General features: G+C 41.9%; 1 protein-coding gene across 1 annotated transcript in view; it reads left to right on the forward strand.

The window, feature by feature from the left end:
* Nucleotides 1-5147: 5147 nt before the first annotated feature.
* The window catches only part of OXCT1 (3-oxoacid CoA-transferase 1), a 283735-nt gene continuing 270321 nt past the window's right edge, over nucleotides 5148-18561 (forward strand). The window contains exons 1-2 of the mRNA XM_033932237.1: nucleotides 5148-5626; nucleotides 8994-9102. Of these exons, the coding sequence (XP_033788128.1) occupies nucleotides 5519-5626; nucleotides 8994-9102 (217 nt within the window). The 5' untranslated portion in view covers nucleotides 5148-5518. The remainder of the gene's footprint in view (nucleotides 5627-8993; nucleotides 9103-18561) is intronic.

Consider the following 18561-nt stretch of genomic DNA (forward strand, 5'->3'; position numbering starts at 1 on the left):
CTAAGGGCTCACTCTAATTGAACCAGTTAAGTGTATGGCCAAGTTAAAGTAGATTTAGAATGAAGATTCATTAACTTCTTCATGTTATCTGGGTACACAAACTGGGAAATTTGGCCTGTTTGTTTTTCCCTTACCTTTTTTTTCTCTAGTGGTCAATGGAAGCAGTCAGAAGTGGCAGCAATTCAGACAGCCTTCTTGGTCTAACTCAAGCCCTTTCTCTGTCGCTTCACACCTATTCGGAAATGGGAAGTTACATCAGAGCAAAGACTCAGGGGTTGGCATTAGCAGGCTATCTGAATTGCTGTCCACTGCTACAGAAGAAATTTTATAATGCTGGGTTGTTGGTTGGGGACAGGAACGCAGTGACAAAAAATTTCTCACAGCACACCAGTTAAAAAAATGCTGCAATGGGGATTAAAAAAGAAAAATGGAACATGCTTCTCTACGAAGAAGTGGATCTCCTCTATGAAAAGGCAATAACATAACAGAGAATGCATTGGGGAGGGAAGGTGAATAAATTGTTAGTACTGTATTTCAAATTTAAAAAATGCATGCCAGATAACAATATTACAAATTCAGGATGAGGCAAGTAGCCTTAGTACAGCGGTCAATTATATTTTTAGTTTTTTTTTTTATCAGTTATATATCAGAGTATCAGTGATCACTAGATGAGATATACACTCGAGGTCTGCACAGGTAGGGGGATTGCGGGAATCCTGTGGGTCCCCCGGGAAGCCCGCAGGGTTCCCCCCAGATCTATGGGACTCCCACAGGGACCCCCCGGCTCACGGGACTCCCATGGGGATCCCCCCAGGCTCACAGGACTCCCACGGGGATCCTCCTGGGGTTCCCCAAGGCCTGGAAACAGAATTAGTAGAAGATAAGACAAAAGCAGAAACTGGGACCAAGATTATGGAAAAACAAAATGTTTCACCAGCTACAGAAAGGGAGATGTTAATTTTGAGGGGGGCTAAGCTCAAAGTGGGAGACCCAGCCACCTTTCATGATTACATTACATTACATTAGGGATTTCTATTCCGCCATTACCTTGCAGTTCAAGGGGGATTACAAAAGAATTATCCAAGATGTATTACAACAAGAACTTACAAAAAAAAAAAAAAAAATTGGTCATTTTCAAAAAGAGTAAGAAATGGGTAAGGTTATTTGTTTGGGGTAGTTGGCTTTAGTGAGAGGTGGAGTTTGAGACTTGCGGTATTATTTCTTTTTTCAGAGTTTTCTTGAAGAGTATGGTCTTTATTTCTTTTCTAAAAGTCTTGTAGTCGAGGGATGCCATCAGTAGATTGGCGATTTGGTTGTCTAGTTTGGCTGCTTGAGTGGCCAGGAGGCCATCATATAGTTTTATGATTATGCCACCAATTGTGTTTAGTACATTAGTATAAAATGAAGTACTTGCTGAGTTTGTTTTGGGTTTCCAGTTCAGTTTTGGCATATTTTTCTTATGCAACCATTGTCCTGAAAAGTGCCTCTCTCAATTCTGCTTTGAATGATTTTGATGCTGTATTGTTTGATTATTTACTCATTGCCACATTAAAAATCATTTGTGGATCTTGGAAGAACCTCTCACAAATTACCTATGCCAGGTAGTGGAACCAGATTTGTTTGCTCTACAAATATGAACTTTATATTGCCCCAAAAAAATCCAACTCATTTCTTTTAACAAGAAATGGTCGACCCTACAGTCACATGACCTAATGTCTATTCTAATTCTTTCTGGTGATGCATGCATCTCTTATTTCTGTTCACTGTTATTTGTTTATATTGTATTTTATTGTTGGTTTAAATAAACTAAGACTTAAAAAAAAAATCAAAACTGTCAGAAATAATTGCTGCTTTTTATTGGGACAGGTAACTTTTATGGGGGATGGGCGGGGACAGAGAAGATTCCTCATGGGTACGGAGGGGATTCCTCATGGGGTCGGGCGGAGACAGAGGAGATTCCTCACGGGGACGGGTGGGGACAGGCGGAATACTGGTAGGGATGGGTGGGGACAGGTGGGATTTCTGTCCCTGCGCAACGCTCTAATATACACACAAGGCTAGATGAGAACCAGAAGGCAGGCTTACATCTTTCAATACGTCAAAGGGAAATAGGAGAAGCTACCGCTGCAATAACTAGGGAAAAGGCTGCTAGTGATGATAACTGCCCCGGGAACTTGCACAGCCATTTCTGATTGCAACTCTGCACGGGGCAAGGAGTGAAGAAAAATCACTCTTGCCCCGCTTCACTGCTAGACCACCAGGGTTCAAAAGGGATGTTGGAGAGGGGTTCGGGAGGCAGGAGGGAAGCAATGTGGTTAACAGTTGGCCAAGACAGGACATGGGAAGGATCGCTCCTGACCACCAGGGCTTAAGGCAGGTCTGCGGGAGACCTGCAACAGGTCAGGGTAGGGGCGGGAGAACGCATAGACTTGAGGACCCAAATATAAACCGAGACCCCCATTTTGGACCATTTATTTGGCCCAAAAATCTCAGTTTATATTCAAGTAGTTTCAAGTTAATTTTACAATTTGATAAAAATGCTTATAAAAGAAATTTCTAAGCGAAGTACATAAAAAATTTGGAATAGCAAACAATTACGATTAAAACAGACTTAATGAATAATGGAAGTTTTACAAACAGAAGCATGATGGAAAACGTAGGGAAGAACTACAATATTTATTAATGATTTAGAGATTGGAATAACTAGTGAGATAATTAACCTCCCCTTTTACAAAACTGTGCAAGAGATTTTTAGTGCTGGTTGGCACACTGAATGCTCTGTGCTGCTCTGACGGTCATAGAGTTCCTATGAGCATCAGAGTAGCACAGAGCTGGTGCTAGAAACCTCTTGTGTGGTTTTGTAAAAGGGGGGTTAAATTTGCTGATGACACAAAGTTGTTAAATCGCAAAAGGATTATGAAAAATTGCAAGAGGACCTTGTAAGATATGAGACTTTGTCATCAAAATGGCAGATGATGTTTAATGTGAACAAGTGCAAAGTGATGCATGTGGGAAAGAGGAACCTGCTAGGTGATGCAGGGTTCCTCATTAGGAGTCACCGCCAAGGAAATGAATCTAGATGTTATCTTTGAGGATACACTGAAACCCTCACCTCAGGGTATAGCAGCAGTAAAGTAAGCAAATAGAATGTTAGGAATGTTCAGGTCTTTATCTGCCGTCATTTACTATGTATGTTACTATTATCAGGAAAGGCATAGAAAATAAAGATAAGAACATTATAATGCCCATGTATCGCTCTATGTTGCAATCACATCTCAAAATGTGTACAGCATTGCATATCCCTATTGACACTATAGAAATGATTAGTAGTAGAATACTGTGTGCAATGCTGGTAGCCACATCTCAAAAATGATATAGCAGAATTAGAAAAGGTACAGAGAAGGGTGAGCATTCCAGGTTTCTACCACTCTTTGGGTGAAGAAAAACTTCCTGGTGAAAGCTGTTAGCTTAGCAGGATTTTAAAAAGTTTGGATACAGTGGCTTAGCGAGGGTGAGAGGTGCCCCTCTCCCCACTCCTTCCCGAAGCCCCCTGCCATGCACATGTTCCCCCTTCCCTTCCTCCATACCTCTAGTTGTTCACTGCACGTCCAACTTCAACTTGCTCCTCGTGACGGCATCAGCTGTCCCTCTGACATCAGTTCCTATGCGTGGCACCTAGATGTGACATCAGCAGTAGCCAATACGGTCGTGAGGAGCACGTTGAAGTTGTTGCTCGTGCAGTGAACTAGAGATACGGATAAAGGGAAGTGGGTAGGGTGAGGAGTTGGAAGAGGTGGGGCAGAGAGGAAGGGGCATGCCGGCATCCACACCATGCCGGCGCCTAAGGTGGAACCACCCCCCGCGACCTCTTACTATGCCACTGTTTGGATAATTTCCTAAAAGTAACCTGTTCTAAGCTCTTTGGGGAGAATGGGATAGAAAATGAATTACATAAATAAATAAATAGTCTGTAAGCCATTATTAAGATGAACAGTTATTCCTAGGATAAGCAGAATAGAATCTGTTTTACTCTTTGGGATCTTGCCATGTACCTGTAACATGGGCCACTGCTGGAAACAGTGGACCTTGATAGACCCAGTCCCAGTATGGCAGGGGTGTCCAATGTCAGTCCTCGAGGGCCGCAATCCAGTCGGGTTTTCAGGATTTCCCCAATGAATATGCATGAGATCTATTAGCATACAATGAAAGCAGTGCATGCAAATAGACCTCATGTATATTCATTGGGGAAATCCTGAAAATCCGACTGGACTGCGGCCCTCGAGGACCGACATTGGACACCCCTGCAGTATGGCAACTCTTATTTTTTATGTTCTTACTACCAGAAAGCATGCACTTCCTAGGGAGAATCTAAAAGGAAAAAAAATAGAATATACACAGATGATCCTGATTGTTTCCCAAATTTATTGTTAAAAGATTTATCTGGTACATGTTGCATAGTAGTATTCAAAGAATGTCTGATAAAAATACTTCTGGAAACAAAAAATAAATTGATTACTTTGGTTGTAGAAATGTATTGAGACTGTACACATAAAATTAATGATATATATATATATATATATATACTGTATATTCAAACCATTGTTCCACAATTCACAAGCTTAGACTAATTTAACTGGGTGATATAACACCCCTTTATTAAATCAGAATGTATTTAACTATACACACACACTAATTTCCTCTTTAACCTCGGGGAAACGAAAGTGGACGGGATTGGCAAGGGCCTTCGTATTCCACGGCGCAAGAGCGAGAAATTTCTTTCTGCGGAAAATACTTCGCCGAGCCCTAGACTTAACACCTGCAGAGAATCTTCTGAATTACATTCTCGGAAATCCGTTTCATTTGGCCCGCGTTATTTCACCAGTGTATTTTGGTTTTTCTGGGAAGCCGAGACGTTTCTTAAAGCGCCACGCCAGTTCAGCTTGAAAGCGAAGATGATGACAGAGCTGTGCGCATATAAAGAAGGAGGGGGGGGGGGGGGGAGCAAATGCTTGTGGTGGGCTTGCGAGATGGTACCCTGCACTCGAGGGGAAAAAGAAGGCAGGCTGCTGTCCATCACTGCAGAAACCTGCTGCCGCCGTAGCCGAGCCCCCCCCCCCTCTTCTGTTAAACGGCTCAACTCTAAAGACATATCTTTCCACTTCAACGTAGCTTTCAACGTGTAAATCACCTGATAACAAGCATTCTGTGTACTATAAAAATAACGATTTTTTCACGTTTAGCAATAAACCGAATCCCGGCGAGACGCGTTCCCGCCGGTTTCTATTCCCTCTCGGTGACATTGGAGCCCCCGAAGTGACAAGTCACGTCCCCCGGGCAGGCCAAGAGACGCCGCGCACTGGCAAGGGTTAAACGCGTCGCGGCGACGAGCAACTGGCGAACCAACGGCGCGCGGCTCCTGGCACCAGCGCCCACCTCCCACCCATCAACAGCCGCGCACCAGCTCCTTCATCCTCATCCCTCGGCCAATTTTTTTTTTTTCCCACTCGGCGCACCGAAGATGGCGGCCTGTACGCTCCTCGGCTCGTTAAAACGAAGCGTCCCCTTAACCTGTGCTAATTGGGCCCGGACTGTCGCTGTCAGTTCGGTGTCACAAGCTCAGAGCAAGGTAAGTTGAAGGAACATAATACAGTATATCTATTCATAATGCTAAAGTAGCCTATAGGCCGGAATAGAGTTGTGATAAAAATCACCTCTACATTAAAAAAAAATAAAATAAAAAGTTAGGAGGTGATTTACAGGCGTCCCCCGATCAAGACGACCTTTTCATTAACTGTAGCCTAACATTTACATTCATGTCTATTGCAGTCTGGAATAGAGAGGAAGAAACTGCTCAGCTTTTCCAGATACATCTCCCTGGCTCACATTCGTTTGTCAGGGCAGTTTATGATTTACGGCCATATTTCGAAGTCGGGAAACCTGGATCTGGCTCTGGCATATGAAGGGCATGTGTGCGAAGAAGCCCTTGAATAAGGGACACTGCGTGCGCACAGTGGCCTGCCTGTGCCTGCCAACGCTCTGGAAACTTTTTTTTTTTTTTTAAATATGCTGAGATCATCAGAAATTTTGGCTTTAAAGGTAGAAGCTTCAAATTCAGGTAGGAATGGACTAATTGAGAAACGGTGTGGAGGCTAGTGAGCTGCCGAAGTAATTATACCCAACGTGAGGGTGTCCAAATCTGTAGAGAGAGGGAGGAGGAGTGATAAAGTAATAATTTGGCTGTTAGTTACGCTTGGTTTGAGGAGCTTGTTCCTTATTCTGCTTCGGTTACCAAGGCTGATTAGTTTCCACTTCCCTAGAAGAGTTCTTTAGTTTCGCTCTCTTTTAAGAACTGTTTTCCTAAGAAGTCTAAAAGAAATTTCATTTGAAGGAGTTAGTCTTTTTGGAGCTGCTTCAATGGATTCCATAATCATAAGCTTTACATGTTAAATTAACTTTTAGATGCTGGGCCTTGTGGGTTTTCTTCAGACTCCTACACTGATTTAAGACATCCTTAGAATTTGCAGACTGTAGTTATTTTGCAAGTTTGGAGAGCTTACATGTCGTTTTTTTTTTATTTTTTTGTATACCTTGGAGCCTCTGTAGTGTGCTTTAATACTAAATACAGTTCAGCCATGATTCATGCATGTTTAGAATGGTCTTCTACATATAGGACCTGATATAAGAAGGATTTGTATTTTTGTAATTATTCAAGATGCATCTTATTAGTAGATGTCTAGTAATAGACAAGGGGGTGTTACAAAGTTCTCAGCCCAACCAACCAACTTCCTAAATTGAATGTTATTTTGCCACTGTAGCTAAGAAGAGTGTTATTTCATTAAGTGCCAATTTGCAGAAATGAAATGTTTTTTGACATTGTTTCAGATCATTGATTGAAGTACTGAGTATTGTAGATTACTGTAACAGCCTATACCTATCATGCCCAAATTACATGATAAAACAATTACAGACAGTTCAGAACACAGCCCTCAGAATCATCTACTCACTAGGCAAATATGACCACATCACCAAAGCATACCTAGATTCACACTGGCTACCAATAAAAGCAAGATCCCAGTTCAAATTCTACTGTCTACTATACAAAGTAATACATGGAACAGCACCCAGCTACCTAAACAACAGACTACACCGTAACCTCTCACACAGATTAAGGAGAACTCAGAGCCTATTCACTCACCCCCCTCTCAAAGGAACCCGACGAAAGAAACTATATGACAGCCTTTTAGCGACACAGGCAGCAAAGATCGATACTACCATCACCAATCTACTGACCAAATCAATAGACATTAAAGCATTCCGAAAAGAAATCAAAACTCATCTCTTCAAAAAACACTTCCCATCATCATAACCTCACAAAAGTATTAGAAAATGCTCTCATGACTACCCTAACACCACCACCAGCAACACCCGAATCCGGACAGTATTATCTCTATTCGTCTAAACAGCAGAATCCGGACAATATTATCTCTATTCGTCTAAACAACCTATCACTATCTAATATCTACTACCAATTTATCCTGGAAAAGTCCAGAACAACAATTGTAACTTAACGCATTCTTGATTATATGTACTGCAATGCTACTGGAAATGTCCAGTCTTCTAACTTGTAATCCGCTTAGAACCGCAAGGCACAAGCGGAATAGAAATCACTAATGTAATGTAATGTAATGTAATATATCCAAGTTATTCTCCTCTTGGTTGGGCTGAGAACTTTTCAGCACCCCATCTTAAGGGTACCAGATGGCTTTAAGGAGTAGCCTAATGATTAGTGCAGTGAGTTCTGGGGAACTGGGTTCCAATTCCTACTGTTGGTGCCTTCTGATTCTGGGCTGGGCTAGTCATTTAACTCTTCATTGCCCTAGGTATAAAAATGTAGCTGCAATAAGCACTGGTGCAGTGGTCTCAAACCCAAACCCTTTGCAGGGCCACATTTTGGATTTGTAGGTACTTGGAGGGCCTCAGAAAAAATAGTTAATGTCTTATTAAAGAAATGACAATTTTGCATGAGGTAAAACTCTTTATAGTTTATAAATCTTTCCTTTTGGTTAAGTTTTAATAATAATATTGTCATTTATGGCTAAAGAGACAGATGATTAAGAGACTGTTTTATATTACTTTTGTGATTATGATAAACATACCGAGGGCCTCAAAATAGTACCTGGCGGGCTGCATGTGGCCCCCGGGCCGCGAGTTTGAGACCACTGCACTAGTGCATGCTTACTGTGGCACACTTAGGAGTTCTGCATACACTAAAAATATTTTTATTTCTTTTGTGGAGGGAGTATGTCTGGGGATAGAGAGTGGGCATTTTTGTGCCAATCAGCATGTCTACATTACCACCTGCTAAATGATTAATGCAGGATTAGAGTGTGACCCCTTACTGCCTACAAAATAGGTATAGGTAAGTATTTACAAGTTATTTTTTTTATGTCCGTGTGCTAATGGCAACATTAGCACATAGCTATTAATCCAAATAATAGAAAAATGGCCATGTTATTGTTATGAAAATGGCCTTATTGTGTGGGAAAGAACAACTTAAGGGTGCGCTAAGACTACGTTTTACTGCAGCTTAGTAAATACACCCCTTAAACTGTGAGCCCACTAGGAACAGATCACAGATAGGTAGTATATCCTTTACCAGTGATTCTCCAATCTTTGTATTTAGTAACATTATTAACACCCCTCTCCCTTTTTCAAAGCCATAGTGTGTTTTTCAGTGCCAGCAGTGGCGGTAACAGTTCTGATGCTCATAGAATTCCTATGAGTGTTAGAGCTGTTACTCCTGTGGCCGGCGCTAAAAAAACGCTCTACAGTTTTTTAAAAAGGGGAGGGGGTAAAATGTACAAAACGCCATTGATTTTAATATTTTATTAATCTTGTACAAGCCGCTATCCTGTGTCATTTATCTGATATATTGTTACTGTATCTGACTGCATTGTAAGATTATATACACATTATTTTACTTTTTATTATAGAGTTGTGGCTGCTATTTTTCTACTAGCAGCCATCGCCTGTCCAAATTTTATTCTGACCCTGCAGAAGCTGTTAAAGACATACCGAATGAAGCAACTCTACTTGTTGGTGGTAAGAAGTGTTTTTATTTTCCTTTTGAAGTTGGTATGCTTTCTGATAAGAGTGCCATTTTTATTTCTCGGTTAATAAACACTTTAATTTGCAAAATCTGGTATGGCATAATTGTTGTGGCCAAATTGTGGTTTCTAAAAAAAAAAAAAAAGAGTACAGTATATTGGTTTTACAAACAGGAAGATGAACTGTGAGTAGGTATGAAAGGATATTTATCTTCTGTGTTGCTGTTAAAATAATTTCTGCAAAAATTCAAGATTTACACCTTATATGTCATATAGTAATGTATCAGTTGTAAACAAAATTCTCAGCAGGTGAAGATGTTGATCTTGGGTACAATGAGTACAAGTGAATCAGGGTGTGGTTGTTTTTTTTTTTTTTTTTTTTTTTACTCTATCAAAAATTAGAAAGACTAGGGGACACTTGAAGTTACAGGGAAATACTTTTAAAACCAATAAGGGGAGATTTTTCAATCAGAGAATAGTTAAGCTCTGGAACACATTGCCAGAGGATGTGGTAATAGCGGTTAATATAATTGGTTTTTAAAAAAGGTTTGGACAAGTTCCTGGAGGAAAAGTGGGACCATAATCTGCTATCGAGACAGACATGGGGAAACCACTGCTTGTCTAGGGATGGTTAGCATGGCATACGGCTACTATTTGGGTTTTTGCTTGGTACTTGTTACCTGGAATGGCCACTGTGGAAACGGGATGCTCGACTAGATGAACCACTGATCTGACCCAGTATAGCTATTCTTATATAAATGATATATAAATTCTTCTTAAATAGCTGAGAGCTGCCAGTAAATTTAACTTTTTTATATTGGTACTTAGAAGGCAGAATAATGACAGGGTTTTATGGATTAACGAAAATAAAAAACAATCCAACTGGTCTGCAGTGAAAAACAATCAGAACAAACAAAAGAAAAACTGCAGACAAGAGTACAAGATGCAGGTTAAGTTTATTGAAACAAATCTATGTTGTGGTTAGTGTCACCACCTTATAACAAACCAGGGGACCTGACACGGTCTGTGTTTCAGTTAACACATCTTCATCAGGGGTCCTAATAAAATATAAAAGTAACCAAAAGGCTGAAACATATAGATAAATAATAAAGGTGGACAAAAATATAAAAGGGTTTTATGGATTAACATTTTTACATTCATGAGCATAACACGGCCAATTTAAACAGGATGTATTATAGAATGGCTGGTTTAAACTTTACAGCTTTGGCTCCAAAGACCTTATGGGCTGGATGGAATTGGTTGTAGTAGTCATAATGTAGACAGAGTTAAACTGAGGCATTTCATATAGATGTGAAAGATGTAATGTAATGTAATGTAATTTATTTCTTATATACCGCTACATCCGTTAGGTTCTAAGCGGTTTACAGAAAATATACATTAAGATTAGAAATAAGAAAGGTACTTGAAAAATTCCCTTACTGTCCCGAAGGCTCACAATCTAACTAAAGTACCTGGAGGGTAATAGAAAAGTGAAAAGTAGAGTTAGAGGAAAAATAAAAATAAAATAAACATTTTAACAAGACAGCATTGATCTAAATACTTTGGAAGGTAGAAGAGAGGAGAGAAAGGAATAGAAGCAGAAGGGGGAGCCGTTGAACAGTAGAATTCTGGAGAAATTTAAATGATAGAAATAGAACAAAACAAAGACAAAAGGCAAAACAATAGATAAGATTAAAGATAAATCATAAGCTGGAAAGAAAAATAAAATAAAACTTTGTCTTCAATCCACGGTTTCAGCGTCATTAAAATTGGTTTAAAAATCAGAGGAGTTTGAAAGATATTATTTATTCAAAGTAGTCTTTGACATATGAGTGGCATATGACAATATACTATATAAATTTATTCTCAACCATTACCAGGGCTTAATTTGTGCCAGAACAGGGTGGATCAATGTGCCAACAGCTCTTACACTCAGGAAGTGATGCCATATTGCACCCTCCCATGTTCATCTCAGCCGATTTTCTCCCATGGTCTGACTTCTCTCCACCCTTTTACCTTTCCAGCCAGAGATTGGCATCTCTCTAATTTCTCAGTGCCAAACCCCCCCCCCCAATATACCTTTAAAACACTTATTCTATAACTTGCTAGCAACAGTGATAACATGCATGTTACTCGATGCTGACTGCAAAACCTTCTCTCTGATGCATTTTTTGTTTCTGCATAGGTGGAAACAGGAATTGCATCAGAGAGAAGGCTGTGGGATCCACTGCGAGCAGTGTGCTTACATTGCTCTTTGCTGCCCACAACCTCTATACCAGAAATGGGAGTTAAATATGTTGGATTTGGTAAATGTGCATTGCAGCTCTTTTTATATTGTATTCGGTACAATACAATTGTATTCGGTACAAGATGTGGAGGTGGTGGAGCTAAGGACTGTATTTGAATTTAAGTAAGCATGGGGTAGGTGTGTGGGATCTCTTAGGGGAAGAAAGAGAGTGGATTGTATGGATGGGCAGACTGGATGGTCCACATAATTTTTATCTTTTTGTCATATTTTATATTTCTAAGAGGAAATGCATTTTTGGTTTTCTCCAGTGTTGTAGTACATGCTGAATTTGACTTCTTGAGGCTCCAAGTTCAATTTTTGTTTTCATATTCTAATTTGTGATATGTGTTTGAGGATCTATTTGTTTATAAATGGTAATGTTTGAAAATATTTAAGGATGCCAGCCAGACAATACAAATAATCCATCCCTCTCTGGACACAGTGAAGGAGCTTTCTCAATATTGTGGGTGCATAGCACCAATTGGATCCACAAAGACGTCTCTTACATGGCTGCGTTTTGCATGTGACTGAGATGTGGTATTCTTTTGCATGTAGTCTGTATAGAGTTCCATAGCAGCCCTATTTGTTCTAGGGCTCAGAGTAATATTCATAGGTTCTAGGCTTCAGCATTGCCTATTCTTAGGTAAGGTTCTTGCTGTTTTGAATCACACAAATTAGTGTTACTGTTATATGTTTAGTTAGGATTCTCTTCCGTCCTTCCAGATTCTATAGGACAGTGTTCTTCAACTTTTTGCACCTATGGACCGGTGGAAATAAAATAATTATTTTGTGGACCGGCATCAGTCCAAGGACTGGCAGTTGAAGAACACTGGGCTAAGTCATGCTCAATCTTCACCCAATCTCCATTCCAGACTCTGCCCCATAATAATGCTAATTATAACACCATTTTCCCCATTCATTTTCATATGTACACATACACAATATAATTGTATTAACATATAATGGTTAACCACAAAATTAAAATACACAAAGCACACTGTATGCTTTCAACATTCATTCCTACCAGAAAACAGATAACCCCATGCAAATGCAAGATCAAAAATTAAAAGTACTAATATTTACAAACAAATCCTAAGATGCAAGACTGCAAGCAGTACAACCCCAGAGGGAAAGAAACAAATGCTTTTCTTCCTGAACAGACAGCAGATGCAAATCAATCGCTAAAAAAAATAAAAGCATTCCCCCCTACGTTGTCTCTCTCTCCATGCTGTGCCTTGCCTTCTGGCCTGGGACGTCGGAGAGAAGGCTTCCGGTTCAGGCGCAGGCCGTGCATAGGAGCCTTTTCTCACGGCTTTGTGCACTGCAGTATTCAGGGAGCTGGCCTGAAGACGCCGCGTTGATTGCACCATGGACCAGCAGCAAGAACATTGTCTTCTGGTCGATGGACGTGCCGGCCCTGTGGACCGGCAGAAAATTTCTGTGGACCGACACCGGTCCACGGACCGGCGGTTGAAGAACACTGCTCTTAGCTCAATCCTTTCCCGTAATCTGGGAGTTGCAGAAATCCAAACACTTCTGAGCATGTGCTCCTCTGACCTTAGAAAGTTAGAGCTCCCTGCAGTTTCAATTTCTGCAAACAATTTGTGCAGAAGTCTTCTATTTATTTTTACCGTTTTGGTGTGAATTCGCTGGCAGCGGCCATCTTGGCTTGATTTCTGCCTCAATACCCATTGTTTTTGTTAAAAATTGATTGGGATGGATTCCTCAGCCCCTACTCTGTTGACTACATATATGGATTGCACTGGATTGGCACCAGAACAGCATCTGTGTACTGTGTGCCGCAGCACACTGGGGGAGGGGGGCTAGAGCTTTGGGCTTCGCCTCCTCCAGGTCCTCCAGGGCTGGGGAGCTGGCCTGGGTCTGTAATGTGGGCAAAATGTCTTGCCCAGGAGCCATCCTGGACACTGGTGCCAAACGTCTGCGTACCAAGTCTGGGGATTCCTTTGGTGCTGTGTGGATGCCTCAGCGGGACCCAGCAGTGTCCACAGGGTGTGTATATTTTCCCTGGGATTTATTAGGCTCTTATGGAGAGCATATACTTCGGACCAGCTACTTTGGCACAGCCGGTGGGCGCATTGCCTTCTTTCAAGCTGCTAACTGATGCTGGAGGTCCATGTGCAATAGCCTTCTCATCCAGCTACATCTGATTTGGACTGCATTAGTTGTCATACATATATTATGCCTATACTATCTTGACACTGTTTCTATTTTCCCCTTGCTGAGACTAGTCAGCACAGTATCTGGATTTGGGTGAGGTATGTGGTCTTCATCATAGAAACATGACGGCAAATAAATGGCTCATCCAGTCTGCCCATCCACAATAACCATTATCTCTTTCTCTCTTTCTCTGAGAGATCCCACGTGTCAATCCCAGGCTTTCTTGAATTCAGACTTAGTCTCTGTTTCCACCACCTCTTTCGGGAGACTGTTCCACGCATCTATCACCCTTTCTGTAAAAAAAAATATTTCCTCGGATTACTCCGGAGCTTATCTCTTCTTAACTTCATCCTATGCCCTCTCATTGCAGTTTTCTTTCAAATGAGAGACTTGACTCATGCACATTTATATTATGTAGATTTAATTTGATGATCTGAAGTTAGGACCCAAAGTGGTGAATTGGATTAGAAACTGGTTGATGGAGAGTTGCCAGAGAGTGGTGGTTAATGGAATTTGCTTGGAGGAAGGAAAGGGGGGTAGTGGAGTCCTTCAAGGAACGGTGCTGTTCAATATGTTTGTGAGTGACATTGCTGAAGTGTTAGAAGAAAAGGTTTGCCTCTTTGCGGATGATACCAAGATTTGTAACAGAGTAGACTCAAGGAGGGAGTGGAAAACATGTAAAAGGATCTACAAAAGTTAGAGGAATGGTCTAATATCTGGCAACTAGAATTCAGTGCAAAGAAGTGCAGAGTAATGCATTTGGGGATTAGAAAGGATGAGCCGTATATGCTGGGAGGTGAGAGGCTGCTATGCACGGATGGGGAGAGGGACCTTGGGGTGATAGTGTCCGAAGATCTAAAGACAAAGAAACAGTGTGACACAGGCGGTGGTTGTTGCCAGAAGGATGCTAGGCTATATAGAAAGTGAAGTAACCAGTAGAAGAAAGAAGGTGTTGGTGCCCCGGTACATAAGAACATAAGAATAGCCTTACTGGGTCAGACCAATTGTCCATCAAGCCCAGTAGCCTGTTCTCACAGTGGCCAATCCAGGTCACTAGTACCTGGCCAGAACCCAAAGAGTAGCAATATTCTATGCTACTGATCCAGAGCATCAAAAACAAACCCGAAAAAATAGGGAGCTAAACAAAACTGTAACAAAACGAGTCTCCCTAGCCCCAAGAAGGAAAACTGTGTGCAGGGGAAGAGACTGCCTGCGCAAGCAATCGGAGTACAAAAGTACTCAATTAAAGTAAATGAATAATTTATAAGGAGAGCCCTCAGTCGCACAACCAACCTCCGACCTCAGGAGGAAACGGCTGCCACTGGTTTGCACCTAGAAGGTGTCAACTGTGAAACATCCTAGGGCTCTCCTGTGAATTTTAGTGCTAAATAACTCAAAAGTGCTGTTTGTGCAAACAAATCAAAAGTGCACTGCGAGCAGTCTCTTCCCTTGAACCAGGGGGGCAAAAGAACCAAGTGTCCAAATTCAATCTATTGAAGCCACAGGAAGATACTTAGCTTCTCTGGTGAGCAGTCAGAAAGTCGCCAAACGTCCAACGGGACTCCGTTTCGTGGGAGCACTCCCCCTTCCTCAGGAACGACTGACGCTTAAGCAGGAGCCTAAAAATCAAAGGCAAGAGCAGATTGGCAATAGTAGAAAATGGCGCTTGAACCAGAACAGACGCCTCTGATTTAAACCTGCAGACCAGGGGGTGTGTTCATATCAAATCACATGACCCGACCAGGTGCAGATTGAAAGAGGGTGATGAACGAACTACTAATGATATGCTATTGATCACGGAGAATATGTCATAAAAAAGGAAAAAGAAAGAGAAAAAGAACTGTCAATCAAAACATGTGATGCCATTCGATGAAGTCATTATGTCCTGTGGGAATCAATGATTGAAGTTCGTAAATCCAGTATTGTTCCCTCCTTTGCAAATGGGTGAGTTTGTCACCTTGGTAATCTGTATAGACCTGTTTAATAACCACCCACCTCAGGTCATGAAACGCGTGTTCAAATTGTGTACAGTGAGGTACCTTAGGGGAAGTCATGGATCTGGTGTTAATCCGACTGCGGTGTTCTATCAAGCGAGTTCTAATAGCCCTTTGGGTACGTCCCACATATATCATCTCACATGGGCATATAATAATATATATAACCCACTTAGATGTACACGTGGTGTTTGATCTGTGGACGTACTGTTTATGGGTTCTTGGGTGCTCCCACATGGTACCTGTAATAGTAATGGAGCATATATCACAATTGTTCCCACACTTATCATGTTGACCCCCCCGAACGGCCATGAGTACGTTCAGAGATGTATTTGGAGTGAACTACGCGATCAGCAATGTTCCTGGGACGTGAATAGGCTATGCATGGAAGATCCTGGAAATCAGGGTGAAGCTGGAGAATGTGCCAATGGGACCTGATGCTCCGGGCCACCTCATGTGCTTGATCAGAGAACGTTAACACGCAAATGGTCTTGGCATCCACACTTTGGGGGGCCTGAGAAAGTAACAGGGACCTATTAGCAAACAAAGCCCTGTTGTAAGCTTGAGATAAAACTTTGTGAGGATACCCCCGTTCCCTGAATCGAGCATACAGTATTCGAGCTTGCCTGCGGAACTCGTCCACGTCAGTACAAAGTCTACGTACGCGTAGAAATTGACTGATGGGCACTGACTGCTTGAGTTTGATGGAGTGACAGCTGGTATAGTCCAAATAATTATTCACTTCCACAGATTTTCTATACAGAGTGGTGACTAGAATGTTCTGGTGGTGACACGGATGTTCTGGTGACTTTTGATTTGGAGTCCCTGTACTCCAATATTCCACAATCCGCGGCCTTTGATTTAATATCTAGACTGTTCATGCAGGAGGTCCAACACGAAAGAATCAGGGCAGACTTGCTTATCCAATTGGCTGAGTTGGTCCTCTACCGGAATTACTTCCAATTTGATGATACGTTTTTTCTCCAGACTCATGGAGTAGCAATGGGCACTGCAGCGGCCCCCAGCATTGCAAATCTCTATGTGTCCGCGTTCGAAGAACAATTTTTATACCCAGCAGTATGGCAGCGATATATTAAAACATGGCTCAGATTCATTGATGACGTGTTTTGCGTCTGGACGGGTCCTACTGAATTGCTTGCTTATTTCTTGGACTGGCTTAACACCTTAGACCCCAATCTGAGATTTACCATGTCTTTCGATAATCAAAAAATTGCTTTTTTGGACGTTTGGGTTCAGAAGAATAACAACATTCTTGTCACCACTCTGTATAGAAAATCTGTGGAAGTGAATAATTATTTGGACTATACCAGCTGTCACTCCATCAAACTCAAGCAGTCAGTGCCCATCAGTCAATTTCTACGCGTACGTAGACTTTGTACTGACGTGGATGAGTTCCGCAGGCAAGCTCGAATACTGTATGCTCGATTCAGGGAACGGGGGTATCCTCACAAAGTTTTATCTCAAGCTTACAACAGGGCTTTGTTTGCTAATAGGTCCCTGATACTTTCTCAGGCCCCCCAAAGTGTGGATGCCAAGACCATTTGCGTGCTAACGTTCTCTGATCAAGCACATGAGGTGGCCCGGAGCATCAGGTCCCATTGGCACATTCTCCAGCTTCACCCTGATTTCCAGGATCTTCCATGCATAGCCTATTCACGTCCCAGGAACATTGCTGATCGCGTAGTTCACTCCAAATACATCTCTGAACGTACTCATGGCCGTTCGGGGGGTCAACATGATAAGTGTGGGAACAATTGTGATATATGCTCCATTACTATTACAGGTACCATGTGGGAGCACCCAAGAACCCATAAACAGTACGTCCACAGATCAAACACCACGTGTACATCTAAGTGGGTTATATATATTATTATATGCCCATGTGAGATGATATATGTGGGATGTACCCAAAGGGCTATTAGAACTCGCTTGATAGAACACCGCAGTCGGATTAACACCAGATCCATGACTTCCCCTATGGTACCTCACTGTACACAATTTGAACACGCGTTTCATGACCTGAGGTGGGTGGTTATTGAACAGGTCTATACAGATTACCAAGGTGACAAACTCACCCATTTGCAAAGGAGGGAACAATACTGGATTTACGAACTTCAATCATTGATTCCCACAGGACATAATGACTTCATCGAATGGCATCACATGTTTTGATTGACAGTTCTTTTTCTCTTTCTTTTTCCTTTTTTATGACATATTCTCCGTGATCAATAGTATATCATTAGTAGTTCGTTCATCACCCTCTTTCAATCTGCACCTGGTCGGGTCATGTGATTTGATATGAACACACCCCCTGGTCTGCAGGTTTAAATCAGAGGCGTCTGTTCTGGTTCAAGCGCCATTTTCTACTATTGCCAATCTGCTCTTGCCTTTGATTTTTAGGCTCCTGCTTAAGCGTCAGTCGTTCCTGAGGAAGGGGGAGTGCTCCCTCGAAACGGAGTTCCGTTGGACGTTTGGCGACTTTCTGACTGCTCACCAGAGAAGCTAAGTATCTTCCTGTGGCTTCAATAGATTGAATTTGGACACTTGGTTCTTTTGCCCCCCTGGTTCAAGGGAAGAGACTGCTCGCAGTGCACTTTTGATTTGTTTGCACAAACAGCACTTTTGAGTTATTTAGCACTAAAATTCACAGGAGAGCCCTAGGATGTTTCACAGTTGACACCTTCTAGGTGCAAACCAGTGGCAGCTGTTTCCTCCTGAGGTCGGAGGTTGGTTGTGCGACTGAGGGCTCTCCTTATAAATTATTCATTTACTTTAATTGAGTACTTTTGTACTCCGATTGCTTGCGCAGGCAGTCTCTTCCCCTGCACACAGTTTTCCTTCTTGGGGCTAGGGAGACTCGTTTTGTTACACTGATCCAGGGCAAGCAATCTATGGACTTTTCTTCCAGGAAATTGTCCAAACCTTTCTTATAACCAGCTACGCTATCTGCTCTTACCTCTTTCCATCCTCTGGC

This window comes from Geotrypetes seraphini, chromosome 1, assembly GCF_902459505.1.
Source record: "Geotrypetes seraphini chromosome 1, aGeoSer1.1, whole genome shotgun sequence".
NCBI classification, from domain to species: domain Eukaryota; kingdom Metazoa; phylum Chordata; class Amphibia; order Gymnophiona; family Dermophiidae; genus Geotrypetes; species Geotrypetes seraphini.